At 44.8% G+C, this 21,507-nt stretch overlaps 1 protein-coding gene across 2 annotated transcripts in view; it reads right to left on the bottom strand.

Moving 5' to 3' along the window:
* Positions 1-21,507, bottom strand: part of LOC121569251 (vascular endothelial growth factor receptor 1) — a 64,096-nt gene that overhangs the window by 10,064 nt on the left and 32,525 nt on the right. Inside the window, exons 11-14 of one of the 2 annotated variants that reach the window (XM_041880057.2) lie at positions 12,726-12,849; positions 8,170-8,278; positions 4,623-4,928; positions 2,287-2,433 (exon numbers count right to left, since the gene is read on the bottom strand). In XM_041880057.2, the coding sequence (XP_041735991.1) occupies positions 2,287-2,433; positions 4,623-4,928; positions 8,170-8,278; positions 12,726-12,849 (686 nt within the window). Of the gene's footprint in view, positions 1-2,286; positions 2,434-4,622; positions 4,929-8,169; positions 8,279-12,725; positions 12,850-19,986; positions 20,408-21,507 lie in introns of those variants that run through there. The other variant, XM_041880058.2, reaches the window with a different exon arrangement.

A 21,507-nucleotide genomic window follows, 5' to 3' on the forward strand; every position in this document is an offset into this window, starting at 1 on the left:
TGACATAAGTATTTGATCACCTACCAACCAGTAAGAATTCCGGCTCTCACAGACCTGTTAGTTTTTCTTTAAGAAGCCCTCCTGTTCTCCACTCATTACCTGTATGAACTGCACCTGTTTGAACTCGTTACCTGTATAAAAGACACCTGTCCACACACTCAATCAAACAGACTCCAACCTCTCCACAATGGCCAAGACCAGAGAGCTGTGTAAGGACATCAGGGATAAAATTGTAGACCTGCGCAAGGCTGGGATGGGCTACAGGACAATAGGCAAGCAGCTTGGTGAGAAGGCAACAACTGTTGGCTCAATTATTAGAAAATTGAAGAAGTTCAAGATGACGGTCAATCACCCTCGGTCTGGGGCTCCATGCAAGATCTCACCTCGTGGGGCATCAATGATCATGAGGAAGGTGAGGGATCAGCCCAGAACTACACGGCAGGACCTGGTCAATGACCTGAAGAGAGCTGGGACCACAGTCTCAAAGAAAACCATTAGTAACACACTACGCCGTCATGGATTAAAATCCTGCAGCGCACGCAAGGTCCCCCTGTTCAAGCCAGCGCATGTCCAGGCCCGTCTGAAGTTTGCCAATTACCATATGGATGATCCAGAGGAGGAATGGGAGAAGGTCATGTGGTCTGATGAGACAAAAATAGAGCTTTTTGGTCTAAACTCCACTCGCCGTGTTTGGAGGAAGAAGAAGGATGAGTACAACCCCAAGAACACCATCCCAACCGTGAAGCATGAAGGTGGAAACATTATTCTTTGGGGATGCTTTTCTGCAAAGGGGACAGGACGACTGCACCGTATTGAGGGGAGGATGGATGGGGCCATGTATCGCGAGATCTTGGCCAACAACCTCCTTCCCTCAGTAAGAGCATTGAAGATGGGTCGTGGCTGGGTCTTCCAGCATGACAACGACCCGAAACACACAGCCAGGGCAACTAAGGAGTGGCTCCGTAAGAAGCATCTCAAGGTCCTGGAGTGGCCTAGCCAGTCTCCAGACCTGAACCCAATAGAAAATCTTTGGAGGGAGCTGAAAGTCCGTATTGCCCAGTGACAGCCCCGAAACCTGAAGGATCTGGAGAAGGTCAAATGGAGGAGTGGGCCAAAATCCCTGCTGCAGTGTGTGCAAACCTGGTCAAGACCTACAGGAAACATATGATCTCTGTACTTGCAAACAAAGGTTTCTGTACCAAATATTAAGTTCTGCTTTTCTGATGTATCAAATACTTATGTCATGCAATAAAATGCAAATTAATTACTTAAAAATCATACAATGTGATTTTCTGGATTTTTGTTTTAGATTCCGTCTCTCACAGTTGAAGTGTACCTATGATAAAAATTACAGACCTCTACATGCTTTGTAAGTAGGAAAACCTGCAAAATCGGCAGTGTATCAAATACTTGTTCTCCCCACTGTATATACTGAAAAAATATATAAACGCAACATGTAAAGTGTTGGTCCCATGTTTCATGAGCTGAAATAAAAGATCTCAGAAATGTTCCATACGCACAAGCTTATTTCTCTCAAATTTTGTGCACAAATTTGTTTACATCCCTGTTAGTGATAATTTCTCCTTTGCCAAGTTAATCCATCCACCTGACAGGTGTGGCATATCAAGAAGCTGATTAAAAAGCATGATCATTACACAAGTTCACCTTGTGCTGGGGACAATAAAAGGCCACTAAAATTTGCAGTTTTGTCACACAACACGATGCCACAGATGTCTCAAGTTTTGAGGGAGCTTACAATTGGCATGCTGACTGCAGGACTGTCCACCAGAGCTGTTGCCAGAGAATTGAATGTTCATTTCTCTACCACAAGCCGCTTCCAATGTTGTTTTAGAAAATTTGGCAGTACGTCCAACCGGCTTCACAACAGCAGACCACGTGTAACCACGCCAGCCCAGGACCTCCACATCCGGCTTCTTCACCTGCAGGATCGTCTGAGACCAGCCACCCGGACAGCTGAGGAATATTTCTGTCTGTAGTAAAGCCCTTTTGTGGGGATAAACTCATTCTGATTGGCTGGGCCTGTCTCCCCAGTGGGTGGGCCTGGCTCCCAAGTGGGTGGGCCTATGCCCTCCCAGTCCCACCAATGGCTGTGCCCCTGCCCAGTCATGTGAAATCCATATATTAGGGCCTAATTTATTTATTTCAATTGACTGATTTCCTTATATGAACTGTAACTCAGTAAAATCGTTGAAAGTGATGCATGTTGCGTTTATATTTTTGTTCAGTACAGTTGAGACGGGGATAGAAGATCACTGTGCCTCCCACCTGATCCCTGAAGCAGTGTGTGTTGGTCCTTGTACCATGTGATGAAGGGGCGTGGCACGCCGTGGGCGCGGCAGCTGAGTGTCACTGAGCTGCTGACGTTCACGCTACAGTCAGACAGATTCTGTAACAGCACCGGAGCCTCCAGTACTGTGGGGGAACACACACCATGAGTGTGTGCATGATTAGTTTTGTGTGTGTGAGAGAGAGATGTGGCCAAGGTCCACATGAACAGAGGTCATCATTGTATCACAAAATGTTGAGTTACTTCAATGTCAAGTGAATAAATTCCAACAGAACAGATGAGTCATAAGTCATGCAGTAGTCCTATGAATAGTCATAAGTCATGCAGTTGTCCCACGAATAGTCATAAGTTATACAGCGGTATGATGAATAGTCATAAGTCGTACAGTAGTACTATGAACAGTCATAAGTTATACAGTAGTCCCATGAAGAGTCATAAGTCATTCAGTAGTCCCATGAATAGTCAGAAGTTATACAGCGGTATGATGAATAGTCATAAGTTATACAGTAGTACTATGAATAGTCACAAGTTATACAGTGGCACTATGACTAGTCATAAGTCATACAGTAGTCCTATGAAGAGTCATAAGTCACACAGTTGTCCTATGAATAGTCATAAATTATACAGTAGTCCCATGAGTAGCCATAAGTCATACAGTAGTCCCATGAATAGTCACAAGCTACACAGCAGTTCCATGAATAGTCATAATTTATACAGTGGCACTATGAATAGTCATAAGTTATACAGTAGTCCCATGAATAGTCATAAGTTATACAGTAGTACTATGACCAGTCATAAGTCATACAGTAGTCCTATGAAGAGTCATAAGTTATACAGTAGTCCCATGAATAGTCATAAGTTGTACAGTAGTCCCATGAATAGTCATAAGTCATACAGTAGTACTATGAATAGAATTAGTGTCGTTTTCCCTTTTCTTTCTCTACAAATTGAAGCAGGGATATTTGACATCCCTCCCTGGACCCCTGCCACGCTCTGACGACAATGTGTGTGTTAGTGACACATTTCTGTGTATGTGTGTGTGTGCGTGTGTGTGTGTGTGTGTATGTGTGTGTCTGTGAGTGTGTGTGGCCTTAACTTCAACTTCACGTCAGCTGACCTGGGTTCCTCTTGGGTTTGTAATAGTAATCTTAAAATAGCCCTTTTCCCACTGGCCACAACAATGTATTGTCATCAAGGCGGTTATTAGCTGTTAATAGGCCATTGGTTATTATTCATAAATGGCCACTACATTTTAAACATTACTCACCACCTAGACTACAAAGACTACAATAGGATGACATCCCCCCCTCTCTAGTTAAAAGCCCATGGGGGTCTTTGAGAGGAAGTCTATGCGTCGAGGTTTGCAGCAGCAGTAAAAGACATGAAAATAAGGGACTTAAGTAATGTGGGACTGATTGTTTTTTCCCATATCTTCCTCCTGGACAACAATTGATGATTGTCTGTGAGTCCGTGGTTTGACAGTGTCTGATTGGCTGATTGTTCCTCTGGCCCTGTGAAGGGGCCTGTAAATGTGGCATTGTGGGAATTGCCATTGTGTCCTCTTCCTCCTGACGAGGGAGCATTCCCACGTGAAAGAAAGAGGTGCAGGGAGAGAGAGAGCAGGAGAGCAAACTGAGGCAGGGAGGGGCCCCAGGAAACTACAGGACCCAGTTCCCAAGCACTGATCTGAGTGTGTGTGTGTGTGTGTGTATCACTGTGTGTGAATGTGAGTGTTTATGTACATACCAGATGGTGAATGAATGCCGTTATCCCCATACAATGTAAAGGGACATATAGGCAATCCATTAAATTCATAAAAACAATTCTGCTGAGTTGAAATGACAGGTGTGAGCACGTCTATGAGTATGTTGATATGAGTATGACCCTGTTTGTTAATGGATGTGTGAATGTGTCATAGTAATGACAATAATAATGATGGTAATGATGATGGTAATGATGATGGCAATGATGATGCTAACGATGACGGTAATGATGATGGTAATGACGACGGTAATGATGATGGTAATGAGGTTGGTAACGATGATGGTAATGATGATGATAATGACGATGGTAATGAGGTTGGTAATGATGACGATAATGATGATGATAATGACAACTGTAATGACGAACGGTAATGATGACGTAATGACGATGTAATGACGATTGTAATGACGATGGTAACGACGATGGTAATGACGATGTAATGATGATGGTAATGATGACGTAATGATGATGATAATGATGATGGTAATGATGATGATCATCATAATGATGATGATCAGAGTGGTCTGGTGTGAGAGGTCAGAGGGCTCACCTCTGACGTCCACCTGTGTGTCCAGACGTGTGTTCTGTCCCGTCAGCAGGTGATGGGCGGAGCAGCGGTAGGTTCCAGAATCCCCCGCCGTCAGGTTGCTAAGCAATAGACTCAGAGTGTCAGAAAACTCTCCTAAGGACAGTTCACCACCCAGGGAGGGGATTGGGGGTGTGGCCTCTGCTGTGTCAGTCACCCGTTGCCATGACAACTTGGTGTACAGGTGCTTATTGGCTACGCAGGTGAGGTGTAGGTCTCCTCCCTCCCTTGGCTCCTCCTCCTGACTCACACTGAAGCCTCCTGGGACATCTGAGAGAGAGAGGGGGGAGACAGAGAGGAATCGGGAGAGAGGCAAAGAAGGAGGGGGGAGTGAGGAGAGGGGGAAGGGGAGATAGGGAGGGAGAGAGGGAAGGAAGGAGGGGGGAAAGGAGCGAGAGAGGGATGCAGAGATTCAGTTCCTATTCAAGCCACTCTGGTCTACACCTCCCTATACAAACAGCTCTGAAAACCCTTTTACAGACACTCTTATCCAGAGCGACATACAGTTAGTGAGTGCATACATTTTCATACTGGCCCCCCGTGGGAAACGAACCCACAACCCTGGCGTTGCAAGCGCCATGCTCTACCAACTGAGCTACACGGGGCCCCACAACAAACCTCCCTGCCCACCATCTCACTAGACCTCCAACGAATCTGACTCCTACTCTCAAGTGTTGACCAAGCCGCCATTTTCTTATCCTTTGATGACAATGTTGAATAACTATTGTGGGTAAAAGCAGCCAGAGGAATACAGTGAAAATGCCTTTTATTTACTTTAGCTATTTGAAATTTCCTGTGGAAACGGCTCTAGGGTTTCCTGATGGCAGATAGTGTTTATCTTTCCCGAACACCCCCAGGCCTCCCGAAATAAAGAGGGCCTGGCGGCCCAGGGAAGTGCACCCCGCACAGGGAAGAGACTCGATAAGAGCCCCAGGTTCCTGTTTCACTCAAACACACACATACACACACAGGGGACAACACACACACACAGGGGACAACACACACACACACACACAGGGGCAACACACACAGGGGACAACACACACACAGGGGACAACACACACACACACACACACACACACACAGGGGCGACACACACAGGGGACAACACACACACAAACACACACACACACAGAGGCGACACAAATACAAATACACAGCAGACAACACACACTCACGTACACACACAGGGTCCAATTCACACTAGCACACAGAGGGGGATAATACACACACAGGGTAAAACACACACACACCTCTGCCCCATCTCCATGGCAACATATTGACATACAGTACCAGTCAAAAGTTTGGACACACCTACTCATTCAAGGGTTTTTCTTAATTTTTTACTATTTTCTACATTGTACAATAATAGTGAAGACATCAAAACTATGAAATAACACATATGGAATCATGTAGTAACCAAAAACGTGTTAAACAAATCAAAATAAATTTTGTATTTTAGATTCTTCAAAGTAGCCACCCTTTGCCTTGATGACAGCTTTGCACACTCTTGGCATTCTCTCAACCAGCTTCACCTGGAATGCTTTTCCAACAGTCTTGAAGGAGTTCCCACATATGCTGAGCACTTGTTGGCTGCTTTTCCTTCACTCTGCGGTCCAACTCATCCCAAATCATCTCAATTGGGTTAGGTTGGGTGATTGTGGAGGCCAGGTCATCTGATGCAGCACTCCATCACTCTCCTTCTTGGTCAAATAGCCCTTACACAGCATGGGTCATTGTCCTGTTGAAAAACAAATGATAGTCCCACTAAGCGCAAACCAGATGGGATGGCGTATCGCTGCAGAATGATGTGGTAGCCATGCTGGTTAAGTGTGCCTTGAATTCTAAATAAATCACCAACAGTGTCACCAGCAAAGCACCCCCACACCATCACACCTCCTCCTCCTGCATGCTTCACTGTGGGAACCACACATACGGAGATCATCCATTCACCTACTCTACGTCTCACAAAGACACGGCGGTTGGAACCAAAAATCTCACATTTGGACTCATCAGACCAAAGGACAGATTTCCACCGGTCTAATGTCCATTGCTCGTGTTTCTTGGCCCAAGCAAGTCTCTTCTTCTTATTGGTGTCCTTTAGTAGTGGTTTCTTTGAAGAACATGAAGGCCTGATTCACACAGTCTCCTCTGAACAGTTGATGTTGAGATGAGTCTGTTACTTGAACTCTGTGAAGCATTTATTTGGGCTGCTATCTGAGGTGCAGTTAATTGCCAATTTCTGAGGCTGGTAACTCTAATGAACGTATCCTCTGCAGCAGAGGTAACTCTGGGTCTTCCATTCCTGTGGCGGTCCTCATGAGAGCCAGTTTTATCATAGCGCTTGATGGTTTTTCGTCTGCACTTTCAGAAACTTTAAAAGTTCTTGAAATTTTCCGGATTGACTGACCTTCATGTCTTAAAGTAATGATGGACTGTCGTTTCTCTTTGCTTATTTGAGCTGTTCTTGCCATAATATGGGCTTGGTCTTTTACCAAATAGGTCTATCTTCTGTATACCACCCCTACCTTGTCACAACACAACTAATGCTCAAACGCATTAAGAATGAAAGAAATTCCACAAATTAACTTTTAATGTGGCACACCTGTTAATTGAAATGCATTCCAGGTGACTACCACATGAAGCTGGTTGAGAGAATGCCAAGAGTGTGCAAAGCTATCATCAAGGCATAGGGTGGCTACTTTGAAGAATCTGAAGTATAAAATATATTTTGATTTGTTTAACCCTTTTTTGGTTACTACATGATTCCATATGTGTTATTTCATAGTTTTGATGTCTTCACTATTATTCTACCATGTAGAAAATAGTAAAAATAAAGAAAAACCCTTGAATGAGTAGGTGTGTCCAAACATTTGACTGGTACTGTATAGCCACACAAACATCCACACACACAGTCATCAATTTGTCTGATTTTAGCTGGACATCACAGTGACTCAGAAAAAGAGGGGGAGGAATTGAGAGAGACAAAAGGACAAGAGGAAGAGAAAAGGCATGAGAAAGAGGAAGAGACTGGGAGAGATGAAGGTGAGGCAGAGGTGATATGACATCCTTCATAGTTAGTCATTGATACATTTTACGTTGTGACACATATACAGATGTAGGATCTTAATTTAAGACAGTTTGCTACAGCAAGAAAATAATCCTGCAGCAACAGGAAATGTGAATTAAAATGTGGATTATAATGAATGGACATTTTTTGCAGGGGTTGATACATTTTTCGTTAGGGCAAAGTCTTACATTTTAAAGTGGAAATTACAAACTTTAGAAGCCTTTTTAAACCTTGAATACATTACAAGTTTGCATTTCCTGCTGTGCAGGAAAATACTCAGCAACAAAATAATGATCAAATGAAGATCCTACATCTGTACACACTAATGTATGCAATGGTGCACATACTGGTAGTACTATACTGCAAGTCATGATGAAGGATGTAGTTTTGATTTTGTGACTGTAGTGACCAGTTTGTTGGTGTGATGTCGTTGGACTCTACCTGTTATATAGAAGGGCATGTCCAGTTCATCCTTGCCCACAGAGTTAGAGGCAATACAGCGATACACTCCGGACACAAACGCCTCAGCAACCATCAAAACCCCCACGGTCTGTAGAAAATACATACACGCACGAGCGTGCGCCCACACACACACACACACACACATACACACACACACACACACACACTTTACCTCTGCTGCCACCGATAACAGTGGTCACATTTTCCATTTTCCAATGAGAAGACAATAGAGGTATCTGAACCAGCCCTACCGCCCACCTCCAGACTACAGGGAAGCTAAACACATTACACACACTCAATTAACCCTACCCTACACTACCACCAGACGGCATCCCTAGCCGAGACCTCAGAGTATTTGCAGACGAGCTGGCTGGAGTGTTTACGGACATATTCAATCTCTCCCTATCCCAGTCTGCTGTTCCCACTTGCTTCAAGATGTCCACCATTGTTCCTGTACCCAAGAATCAAATCAAATTGTATTGGTCACATACACATATTTAGCAGATGTTATTGCGGGTGTAGCGAAATGCTTGTGTTCCTAGCTCCAACAGTGCAGTAGTATCTAACAATTCACAACAATACACACAAATCTAAAAGTAAAAGAGTGGAATTAAGAAATATATAAATATTAGCACGAGCAATGTCGGAGTGGCATTGACTAAAATACAGTAGAATAGAATTAGTATATACATATGAAATGAATAAAGCAGTATGTAAACCTTATTAAAGTAACTAGTGTTTAATTATTAAAGTGACCAGGGATTCCATGTCTATATATATAGGTCAGCAGCCTCTAAGGTGCAGGGTTGAGTAACCGGGTGGTAGCCGGCTAGTGATGGCCATTTAACAGTCTGATGGCCTTGAGATAGAAGCTTCTTTTCAGTCCCAGCTTTGATGCACCTGTACTGACCTCGCCTTCTGGATGGTAGCGGTGTGAACAGGCTATGGCTCGGATGGTTGATGTCCTTGATAATCATTTAGGCCTTCCTGTGACATCGGGTGCTGTAGGTGTCCTGGCGGGCAGGCAGAGTGCCCCCGGTGATGCGATAGGCAGACTGCACCACCCTCTGGAGAGCCCTGCGGTTGCGGGTGGTGCAGTTAATGTACCAGGCGGTGATACAGCCCGACAGGATGCTCTCAATGGTGCATCTGTACAATTCTGTGAGGGTCTTAGGGGCCAAGGCACATTTCTTCAGCCTCCTGAGGTTGAAGAGGCACTGTTGCGCATTCTTCAACACACTGTCTGTGTGGGTGGACCATTTCAGATTGTCAGTGATGTGTACGCCGAGGAACTTTAAGCTTTTCACCTTCTCCACTGCGGTCCCGTCGATGTGGATAGGGGTGTGCTCCCTCTGCTGTCTCCTGAAGTCCACGATCAGCTCCTTAGTTTTGTTGACATTGAGGGAAATTTGTTATTTCCCTGGCACCACTCCGCCAAGGCCCTCACCTCCTCCCTGTAGGCTGTCTCGTCATTGTTGGTAATCAGGCCTACTACTGTTGTGTTGTCTGCAAACTTGATGATTGAGTTGGAGGCGTGCGTGACCACAAAGTCATGTGTGAACAGGGAGTACAGGAGGGGTCTGAGAACGCACCCTTGTGGGGCCCCTGTGTTGAGGATCAGCGTAGTGGAGGTATTGTTTCCTACCTTCACCACCTGGGGGCGGCCCGTCAGGAAGTCCAGGACCCAGTTGCTTGGAGGGTACTATGGTGTTGAAGGCTGAGCTATAGTCAATGAACAGTATTCTTACGTAGGTATTCCTCTTGTCCAGATGGGATAGGGCAGTGTGCAGTGCGATGGTGATTGCATCGTCTGTGAATCTATTGGGGCGGTATGCAAATTGAAGTGGGTCCAGGGTGTCAGGTAAGGTAGAGGTGATATGAGCCTTAACTAGCCTCTCAAAGCACTTCATGATGACAGAAGTGAGTGCTACGGGGCGATAGTCATTTAGTTCAGTTACCTTTACTTTATTGGGTACAGGAACAATGGTGGACATCTTGAAGTAGGGACAGCAGACTGGGATAGGGAGAGATTGAATATGTCCATAAACACTCCAGCCAGCTGGTCTGCGCATGCTCTGAGGACGCGGCTAGGGATGCCGTCTGGGCCGGCAGCCTTGTGAGGGTTAACACGCTTAAATGTCTTACTCACGTCGGCCACGGAGAACGAGAGCCCGCAGTCCTTGGGAGCGGGCATCGTCGGTGGCACTGTGTTATCCTCAAAGTGGCTGGTTTTCCCTTTGTAATCCGTGATTGTCTGTAGACACTGCCACATATTTCTCATGTCATCCTATCGGCTGTATCACCGCCTGGTACAGCAACTGCACCGTCTGCAACCGCAGGGCTCTCCAGAGGGTGATGCGGTCAGCCTAATGCATCACCAGGAGCACACTGCCTGCCCTTCAGGACATCTACAGCACCACAGGAAGGCCAAGAAGATCATCAAGGACCTCAGCCAACCAAGCCATGGCCTGTTCACCCCCCTATCATCCAGAAGGCGAGGTCAGTACAGGGGTTCAAAGCTGGGACCGAGAGACTGAAAAACTGTTTCTATCTCAAGGCCATCAGACTGTTAAATAGCCATTACTATCCGGCCTCCACCCAGAACCCTGCCCTGAACTTAGTCACTGTCACTAGCCGCCTACCACCTGGTTACGCATCCCTGCACCTTAGAGGCTGCTGCCCTATGTACATAGACATGGAACACTGGCCACTTTAATAATGGAACACTGGTCACTTTAATAATGTTTACATACTGTTTTACCCATTTCATATGTACTGTATTCTAGTCATGGCCATCCTATTCAACTATTGCTGTACGTATACTATTCTATCCTACATATTCTTCAGATATACTACATATTCTATCCACATACTGTCCACAATGTCTATACATCCCATCATATATATATACTGCATATTTACAGTGCATTCGGAGAGTATTCAGACCCCTTCCCTTTTTCCACATTTTGTTACTTTACAGCCTTATTCTAAAATGGATTAAATAAAACAATTTCCTCATCAATCTACACACAATACCCCATAATGACAAAGCGAAAATTGGTTTTTAGACATTTTCGCTAATTTATTAAAAATTAAAAACTGAAATACCTTATTTACATAAGTATTCAGGCCCTTTGCTATGACACTCGAAATTGAGCTCAGGTGCATCCTGTTTCCATTGATCATCCTTGTGATGTTTCTACAACTTGATTGCAGTACACCTGTGGTAAATTCAATTGATTGGACATGATTTGGAAAGGTACACACTTGTCTATATAAGGTCCCACAGTTGACAGTGCATGTCAGAGCAAAAACCAAGCCATGAGGTCGAAGGAATTGTCTGTAGAGCGCCGAGACAGGATTGTGTCGAGGCACAGATCTGGGGAAGGGTACCAAAACATTTCTGCAGCATTGAAGGCCCCCAAGAACACAGTGGCAGCCATCATTTTTAAATGGAGGAAGTTTGGAACCACCAAGAATCTTCCTAGATGTTTTTCAGCGGCAGGGACTGGGAGACTAGTCAGGGTCGAGGGAAAGATGAACGGAGCAATGTACAGAGAGTTCCTTGATGAAAACCTGCTCCAGACTAGGGCGAAGGTTCACCTTCCAACAGGACAACGACCCTAAGCACACAGCCAAGACAACGCAGGAGTGGCTTCTGGACAAGTCTCTGAATGTCCTTGAGTGGCCCAACCAGAGCCCAGACTTGAACCCGATCAAACAATAGCTGTGCAGTGAAGCTCCCCATCCAACCTGACAGAGCTTGAGAGGATCTGCAGAGAAGAATGGGAGAAACTCCCCAAATACAGGTGTGCCAAGCTTATAGCGTCATACCCAAGAAGACTCGAGGCTGTAATCGCTTCCAAAGGTGCTTCAACAAAGTACTGAGTAAAGGGTCTGAATACTTATGTAAATGTGTTATTTAAGTGTTTAATTTTTTATAAATTTGCAAACATTTCTAAAAACCTGTTTTTGCTTTGTCATTATGGGGATTGTGTGTAGATTGATGAGGGGAAAAAAACAGTTTAATGAAGTTTAGAATAAGGCTGTAACGTAACAAAATGTGGAAAAAGTGAAGGGGTCTGAATACTCCAGACTCCGACATTGCTTGTCCTAATATTTCTATATTTCTTAATTACATGCTTTTACTTTTAGATTTGCGTGTATTGTTAGATATTACTGCACTGTCGGAGCTAGGAACATAAGCATTTCACTACACCCACAATAACATCTGCTAAACATGTGTATGCGACCAATAAAATGTGATTTGATTTCAATAAGTGTGTGTGAGAGAGAGAGATTAATGAGTTGTAGCACTAGCATCTGTATGTATATGATATCTGTAGTGTGTTTGGGTGTGTCAGCGTTTGATTAAATGGTTATTGATATACATGTATGATGGTGCCATGTATCTATTTGTAATCCATCATGGCTGTGTCAGTGTGCTACTAGTCTCTCTGTGGAATGTGTTTATAATCCATCACAATCCCTCCCACTGTGTCTCTGTCTGCCCGCTCCACCGGTGGTGTGCTCACCTTATTCTTCCCTTGGAGGACTTCCTGTCTGTGTGTGACACTCAGGATGTGGTTGTGTGTGGACGTGCCGGGGGCCCTCTCTCTCACGGGGCTCCACAGTGAGGAGGAAGGAGGACACACACACCTTGGAGGAAGAGAGGGACAGGGCTCAGTTCAGCTGTGTTGACATAGTAGAGTCCCGGCTAGCCGGACAGCAGGTGAGATGAGACAGCCTATAGGGAGGAGGTCAGAGATCTGGCCGTGTGGTGCCAGGACAACAACCTCTCCCTCAACGTGACCAAGACAAAGGAGATGATTGTGGACTACAGGAAAAAAAAGAGGACTGAGCACGCCCCCATTCTCATCGACGGGGCTGTAGTGGAACAGGTTGAGAGCTTCAAGATCCTTGGTGTCCACATCACCAACGAACTATCATGGTCCAAACACACCAAGACAGTCGTGAAGAGGGCACGACAAAGCCTATTCCCCCTCAGGAGACTAAAAAGATTTGGCATGGGTCCTCAGATCCTCAAAAAAATTCTACAGCTGCACCATCGAGAGCATCCTGACTGGTTGCATCACCGCCTGGTATGGCAACTGCTTGGCCTCTGACCGCAAGGCACTACAGAGGGTAGTGCGTACGGCCCAGTACATCACAGGGGCAAAGCTCCCTGCCATCCAGGACCTCTATACCAGGCGGTGTCAGAGGAAGGCCCTCAAAATTGTCAAAGACTCCAGTCACCCTAGTCATAGACTGTTCTCTCTGCTACCGCACGGCAAGCGGTACCGGAATGCCAAGTCTAGGTCCAAAAGACTTCTCAACAGCTTCTACCCCCAAGCCATAAGACTCCTGAACAGCTAATCATGGCTACCCGGACTATTTGCACTGCCCCCCCCCCCCATACTTTTTACGCTGCTGCTACTCTGTTAATTATTTATGCATAGTCACTTTAACTCTACCCACATGTACATATTACCTCAACTACCTCAACTAGCCGGTGCCCCCGCACATTGACTATGCAACGGTACCCCCCTGTATATATAGCCTCCCTACTGTCACTTTATTCTATTGTATATATAGCCTCCCTACTGTCACTTTATTTTTACTTCTGCTCTTTTTTTCTCAACACTTTTTTGTTGTTGTTTTATTCTTACTTTTTTGTTTAAAATAAATGCACTGTTGGTTAAGGGCTGTAAGTAAGCATTTCACTGTAATGTCTGCACCTGTTGTATTCGGCGCATGTGACCAATAAAATTTGATTTGATTTGATTTGATTTGAGAGTGTGTGTGTTCCACAGCTGTGCGCCGTAGGAGGAACACCGGAGCTTATCATCGCTATTGTGATCGCTATCTTCATCTTGATCATCCTCCTCCTCGTCATCATCCTCCTCCTCATCATCATCCTCATCCTCATCCTCATCATCCTCGTCATCATCCTCATCCTCATCATCCTCATCATCATCATCATCCTCATCATCCTCATCATCCTCGTCATCATCCTCCTCCTCATCCTCATCCTCATCATCCTCATCATCATCCTCATCATACTCATCCTCCTCCTCATCCTCATCCTCGTCAACATCCTCATCATCATCATCCTCATCATCATCCTCATCATCATCCTCATCATCCTCATCATCATCATCGTCCTCATCCTCCTCCTGATCCTCATCCTCGTCATCCTCATCCTCATCATCCTCGTCATCATCCTCATCCTCATTCTCATCATCCTCATCCTCCTCCTCATCATCATCATCCTCATCATCCTCATCATCCTCATCATCCTCATCATCATCATCCTCATCATCATCCTCCTCATCCTCATCATCATCCTCCTCATCATTATCCTCGTCATCATCCTCATCCTCATCATCCTCATCCTCATCCTCATCATCCTCGTCATCATCCTCCTCATCATCATCCTCGTCATCCTCATCATCATCATCATCCTCATCCTCATTATCCTCATCATCATCATCCTCATCCTCATCCTCCTCCTCATCATCCAATGCTGGATTGCTTTTTTGTGGAGAAAAAAAATCTAACGTTTCTTCTAAAGTAATGAAAAAGGAAACACTAATATACCTTGATTAGATACATATTCAATACATGTCAAAAATACCTTTGGCAGCGATTACAGATGTGAGTCTTCTTGGGTAAGTCTCTAAGAGCTTCGCACACCTAGATTGCAATATTTGCCCATTATTCTTTAAAAAAGTCTTCAAGTTCTGTCAACACAGCAATTTTAAAGTCTTGCCATAGATTTTCAAGCAGATGTACAGTGGGGGAAAAAAGTATTTAGTCAGCCACCAATTGTGCAAGTTCTCCCACTTAAAAAGATGAGAGAGGCCTGTAATGTTCATCATAGGTACACGTCAACTATGACAGACAAAATGAGAAAAAAAAATCCAGAAAATCACATTGTAGGATTTGTAATGAATTTATTTGCAAATTATGGTGGAAAATAAGTATTTGGTCAATAACAAAAGTTTCTCAATACTTTGTTATATACCCTTTGTTGGCAATGACACAGGTCAAACGTTTTCTGTAAGTCTTCACAAGGTTTTCACACACTGTTGCTGGTATTTTGGCCCATTCCTCCATGCAGATCTCCTCTAGAGCAGTGATGTTTTGGGGCTTCCACCCCCATGCTTCACAGTAGGTATGGTGTTCTTTGGATGCAACTCAGCATTCTTTGTCCTCCAAACACGACGAGTTGAGTTTTTACCAAAAAGTTCTATTTTGGTTTCATCTGACCATATGACATTCTCCCAATCCTCTTCTGGATCATCCAAATGCACTCTAGCAAACTTCAGACGGGCCTGGACATGTACGGGCTTAAGCAGGGGGACACGTCTGGCACTGCAGGATTTGAGTCCCTGGCGGCGTAGTGTGTTACTGATGGTAGGCTTTGTTACTTTGGTCCCAGCTCTCTGCAGGTCATTCACTAGGTCCCCCCGTGTGGTTCTGGGATTTTTGCTCACCGTTCTTGTGATCATTTTGACCCCACGGGGTGAGATCTTGCGTGGAGCCCCAGATTGAGGGAGATTATCAGTGGTCTTGTATGTCTTCCATTTCCTAATAATTGCTCCCACAGTTGATTTCTTCAAACCAAGCTGCTTACCTATTGCAGATTCAGTCTTCCCAGCCTGGTGCAGGTCTACAATTTTGTTTCTGGTGTCCTTTGACAGCTCTTTGGTCTTGGCCATAGTGGAGTTTGGAGTGTGACTGTTTGAGGTTGTGGACAGGTGTCTTTTATACTGATAACAAGTTCAAACAGGTGCCATTAATACAGGTAACGAGTGGAGGACAGAGGAGCCTCTTAAAGAATAAGTTACAGGTCTGTGAGAGCCAGAAATATTGCTTGTTTGTAGGTGACCAAATACTTATTTTCCACCATAATTTGCAAATAAATTCATAAAAAATCCTACAATGTGATTTTCAGGATTTTTTTTCTAATTTTGTCTGTCATAGTTGATGTGTACCTATGATGAAAATTACAGGCCTCTCTCATCTTTTTAAGTGGGAGAACTTGCACAATTGGTGGCTGACTAAATACTTTTTTCCCCCACTGTAAGTCAAAATTGTAACTCGGCCACTCAGGAACATTCACTGTCTTCTTAGTAAGCAACTCCAGTATAGATTTGGCCTTGTGTTGTAGGTTATTGCCTGCTGAAAAGTGACTTCCTCTCCCAGTCTCTGGTGTAAAGCAGACTGAAGCAGGTTTTCCTCTAGGATTTTGCCTGTGCTTATATCCATCCTGTGTATTTTTATGCTGATAAACTCCCCAGTCTTTGCCGATGTCAAGCATACCCAGACCATGATGCAGCCACCACCATGCTTGAAAAAAGGAGTCAGCCACTCAGTGATGTGTTGAGTTGGATATGCCCCAAACACAAGACTTTGCATTTAGGCCAAAAAGTGTATTCCTTTGCCGTGTTTTCTTGCAGTATAACTTTAGTACCTTGTTGCATACAGGAAGCATGTTTTGGAATATTTGTATTCTGTATATTTGTATTCTTCTTTTCACTCTGTCATTTAGGTCATTGTTGTGGAGTCACTACAATGTAGTTGATCCATCCTCAGTTTTCTCGCTTCACAGCCAGTGAACTCTGTAGCCGTTTTACAATCACCAATGGCCTCATGGTAATATCCCTGAGCAGTTTCCTTCTTGTACTGCAGCTCAGTTCAGAAGGATGACTGTATCTTTGATTTGTCTGGGTGGTTTAATACATAATCCACAGTATAATTATTAACTTGACCATGCTTAAAGAGATATTCAATGTCTGATTTGTTATTGTTACCCATCTACCAATCACTGCCCTTCTTTGAGACTTTTGAACAGCTCCCTGGTCTTTGTATTTGAATCTGTGCTTGAATCTCAATACTTGACTGAGGGACCTTACAGATGTTGTATGCATGGGGGACAGAGGAAGGGGTAGTCATTTAAAAAGCATGTATCCTAGGTTTCCTCCTAGGTTCCTGCCTTTCTAGGGAGTTTTTCCTAGGCACCGTGCCTTCTACATCTGCATTGCTTGCTCTTTGGGATTTTAGGATGGGTTTCTATATAAGCACTTTGTGACATATGCTGATGTAAAAAGTGCTTTATAAATACATTTCATTGATTGAATGATGTCATTCCCTATTATTTTACACAGAGTTAGTCCTATTATGTGATTTGCTGAGCCACATTGTAGTCCTGAACTAATTTAGGCTTTTCTAAACAAAGGGGGTGAATACTTATGCTACGACTATATTTTAGTTATTTAATTTGTTAACATTTGTAAAATTTTATTTTCACTTTGACATTATGGAGTATTTTGTGTAGATCAATGCAAAAAATAAATACATAATTTAATCTATTTCAATCCCACAACACCCATTCTTAAAACCATCCCACCGTTCATTAAATGTCCATCCATCCTCCTGCCTCCCTCACATCCTCCCATCCTCCTCTCCTGCCTCCCTCACATCCTCCCATCCTCCTCTCCTGCCTCCCTCACATCCTCCCACCTCCCTCTCCTGACTCCCTCACATCCTCCCAGTCTCCTCTCCTGCCTCCCTCCCATCCTCCCAGTCTCCTCTCAGCCCTCTCTCTCTCTCTCTGTTCTCAGACTATCCTGTGCCCCTCCCTGGGTGGCTCCTCTCTCTCTCCCTCCCTCCCTCCCTCCCTCCCTCCCTCCCTCCCTCCCTCCCTCCCTCCCTCCCTCCTCTTCTCAGCCCTCTTTCTCTCTGATTGCTCTTCCTCTTGGCAGAGATAGCGAGTGCCCATGTCCTGTAGGGGCGACCCACCCTGTCCATGACATCAACGGCCCTGACACACACACACACACACACACACACGCACACACGCACACGCGCACACGCGCACACGCACACACACAGACACACAGACACACACACATACAGATGGTTATACATATGTGGACACAAGGTTAGTTAGATGACATAGACCAATACAAACACATATATATACACATACACACTCATACATTCATACACACACATACACACTCATACATTCATACACACACATACACACTCATACATTCATATACACTCATACACACACATACACACTCATACATTCATACACACTCATACGTTCATACACATACATACACATTCACACTTATACATTCCACAGACACATTCACACAGTGTGCCTGCCCAGGGTGAGATGACTGATTGTTGTATCAGTATTCTATTTAGAGAACCCGCTAAATAACTTACTACCTGATCTACAAACCATGAAAAGTCGAAAAGTTGGAAGCAACACACAATTTCAAGCAACATTTAATGTAAAAAACATACATTTGATATAACAATTTTTAACAATACATCTTAACAGTTTTCATACACATTTGGCATTTATCATAAGTAAGTTAGTTGTATAAAATTATTAAATATTAGATTCATATATTACTCATAGAAAATCTGTATACATGGAATGAATCACATTGGGAGAGACCCGTAGAATGATACACCTCAATGTAGAGGTCTCACACACACACACACACACACACACACACACACACACACACACACACACACACACACACACACACACACACACAGGCAAGCAGGGACACACACACACACACACACACACACACACACACACACACACACAGGCAAGCAGGGACACACACACAAACACACACAGACGCACAACCTATAAAAACAGCTTTCTATGCACATTACACACACAGACAAACTATTTTCCGCTCAATAAATGGCAATATAATACATAGATAACATCACTCTGGATGACAAATGGTTGATATACAGTGAAACGACTTACAAATGACATAAGTTGACAAAACATGACATAAGATGACATATGACTGTCATTGTCTCTGGGTAACTCCTACATGGTAGGCGTCTGATGATCAGTCCCAGAGGAGGACAAAGCACTATCTTACAATAACAAAGAACTGTAGGGCATCCCATAGCCAACACACACCTCTCTCTCTCTCTCTCTCTCTCTCTCTCTCTCTCTCTCTCTCTCTCTCTCTCTCTCTCTCTCTCTCTCTCTCTCTCTCTCTCTCTCTCTCTCTCTCTCTCTCTCTCTCTCTCTCACTCTCCCTCTCCCTCTCCCTCTCCCTCTCTCTCTCTCCCTCTCCCGCTCGCCCATCTGAGATGTACAGCTACTTACATACACGGTAGATGATTTACAGTCAGAAGAGAACTCACAGCTTTTGTGGATGTCAGAACTACAACAGGATGTCAGGCTCATGTACCCCTTATAGTACCACTCTAGGAACACAAGAAGCAGAAGCAGCTCCAGAAAAACGTGGGTGTAGTGGATGGATGGAATTGCATTTCTTTCTGGCTCAAAATGTCTGAGAAAAGTAACAGCGTAAATAAAATATAAAACGAATGAGAAAAAGGGTGTGAAATAAAACCTGGGTAAGAGGAAATAAATAAATATAATAATAACCATTTAAAGCTGATCAGATCATTGTCCTCAGTGTGGTGTGATCTCTCACTCCTCTTCTTCCTCAGCCTCCTCCTCCTCTTCCTCACTGTTCAACAGTGTTCCAGGTCACTGTCCTGCCCCCCACCCCCCTTCCCCTCCGACCCTGAGATCCCAGAAAGCAGCAATGTGGGGTTGCGGGGGTCGCAGTGCTGTCTGTCATTGAAGGCGCCGGCTGGGGTGTCAACAGGGTGGAGGGGCAGGGAAGGGTGGCCTTGAGAGGTGTGGATGTGAGGTAGGGGGGGTGATTCTTCTGATGAAGTGTAATGGGGGGGCTGGCGAAAGAGAGGCGGGGAGGGAAGGCCAGGGGAGGGGGGAGTGAGGAGGGGGGGGGTGTCAAGAATAGATCAAGCCCTTGAGGAAGCTGAAGATGGAGGGACAATCACGTTGCTGGGAAGCGTCTCGCGTCGGGGAGGAAGCCAAACAAGGAGAGGAAAACTGCTCAGATTTTGGCACAGGAAGCCCAGTGAGCCTCCTGCCCGGGCCAGATAAGAGCGCTGCGGTTCCCAGGGCCAGGCCCAGGCCCAGGATAGGACCAAGGATCCACGACTGGACCCAGGGACACATCCACTACTACGACCCAGACCCAAGGATCCAGGACCAGACCCAGGCTCTAGACCCACACCCAGCCCTGAGGACCCAGGTCCCTATCAGCCTGGCCCAGCCCGGCCCACTGTCCCTGGGCCTCCTCCGGCGCAGCATCAGGCCCGTGTTCCGCCAGAGCTACAAAGAACAAGGGCCTGGTCAGGATGTATCTATCATCAGCTATCTATTCACATTCTGAATCACAACTTTAGAACTCTACAACTCTAGAACAGAATGCTAGAACTCTCAGTGCTTTACAGTGTGACCATGAAAACACACACAACATTTAATTGTAAATCAATTGAATAGACTGCTCATTCTGAACACCAAACCTCTTGTAGCCTACCTGTCTGAATATATCATTTCTTATGAAATAACTACACTGTGTATGTACTGCTGAGGTTAGTGTTTGTGAAAGAGGCCAGTTGTGGTCGTCATGCAAAACTTTACCTGATAAAACTGGTTGATCATTGTTGTATGAGCCTAGTTAGGTCTTTCCACATGGTAAGGTGGAAAGGCCAATTTGAGTTTAACTAAGTAAAGCTATTCATGTTAAGGCTGTCAGTATTCACTGCTGATTGGCAAGATAATGGTTCAGTGAAGTTATGTGATGTTGCTATGGAAATTGAATGTGGAGATGTGGAGATAAAGAGTTTCCACAAGCATTGGAAGTAGGCAGAGTGTGTTAGTGTGTGTGTGTGTGTGTGTGTATGGGCTGGTGTGAAAGGTCAAGTACACCGTGCACCTATGATGTCACAGCGTGTCTCTGTGGGGAATATAACAGGGTGGTAGTTTAGTCTGGAAGCCATGATGCTCAGGTTATGGTTATAGTGTCTGACCTCCAAGACCTGCCAAGTGTGTGTGTGTGTGTGTGTGTGTGTGTGTGTGTGTGTGTGTGTGTGTGTGTGTGTCAATCACAGTTGATTGTTGGGCAGGGTCACTTCTCATGAGAACTTGAGAATGTGTGTGTCTTAAGATCAGTGTGTATGTGTGTTGGAATATCATAGCTCACTGTTGGGCAGGGCTGTTTCTCACAAGACCTTTAAAAAATGTGTGTGTCAGTGTATGAGGGTGTGTGTCATGAGAGAGGTGAGTGTGTGTGTGTGCGTGCGTGTGTGTCAGATATTAGAAACGGCATCCCAGGACGCAGTGTGCAATCACAGTAATAAACAGCCATCTCACCCTGTGTTCTGGACAGGAAAATCACAGCGTTTGATTTAGGAACCAACTAATCGGGA

The sequence above is a fragment of the Coregonus clupeaformis genome, chromosome 7 (assembly GCF_020615455.1).
Source record: "Coregonus clupeaformis isolate EN_2021a chromosome 7, ASM2061545v1, whole genome shotgun sequence".
Lineage (NCBI taxonomy): Eukaryota > Metazoa > Chordata > Actinopteri > Salmoniformes > Salmonidae > Coregonus > Coregonus clupeaformis.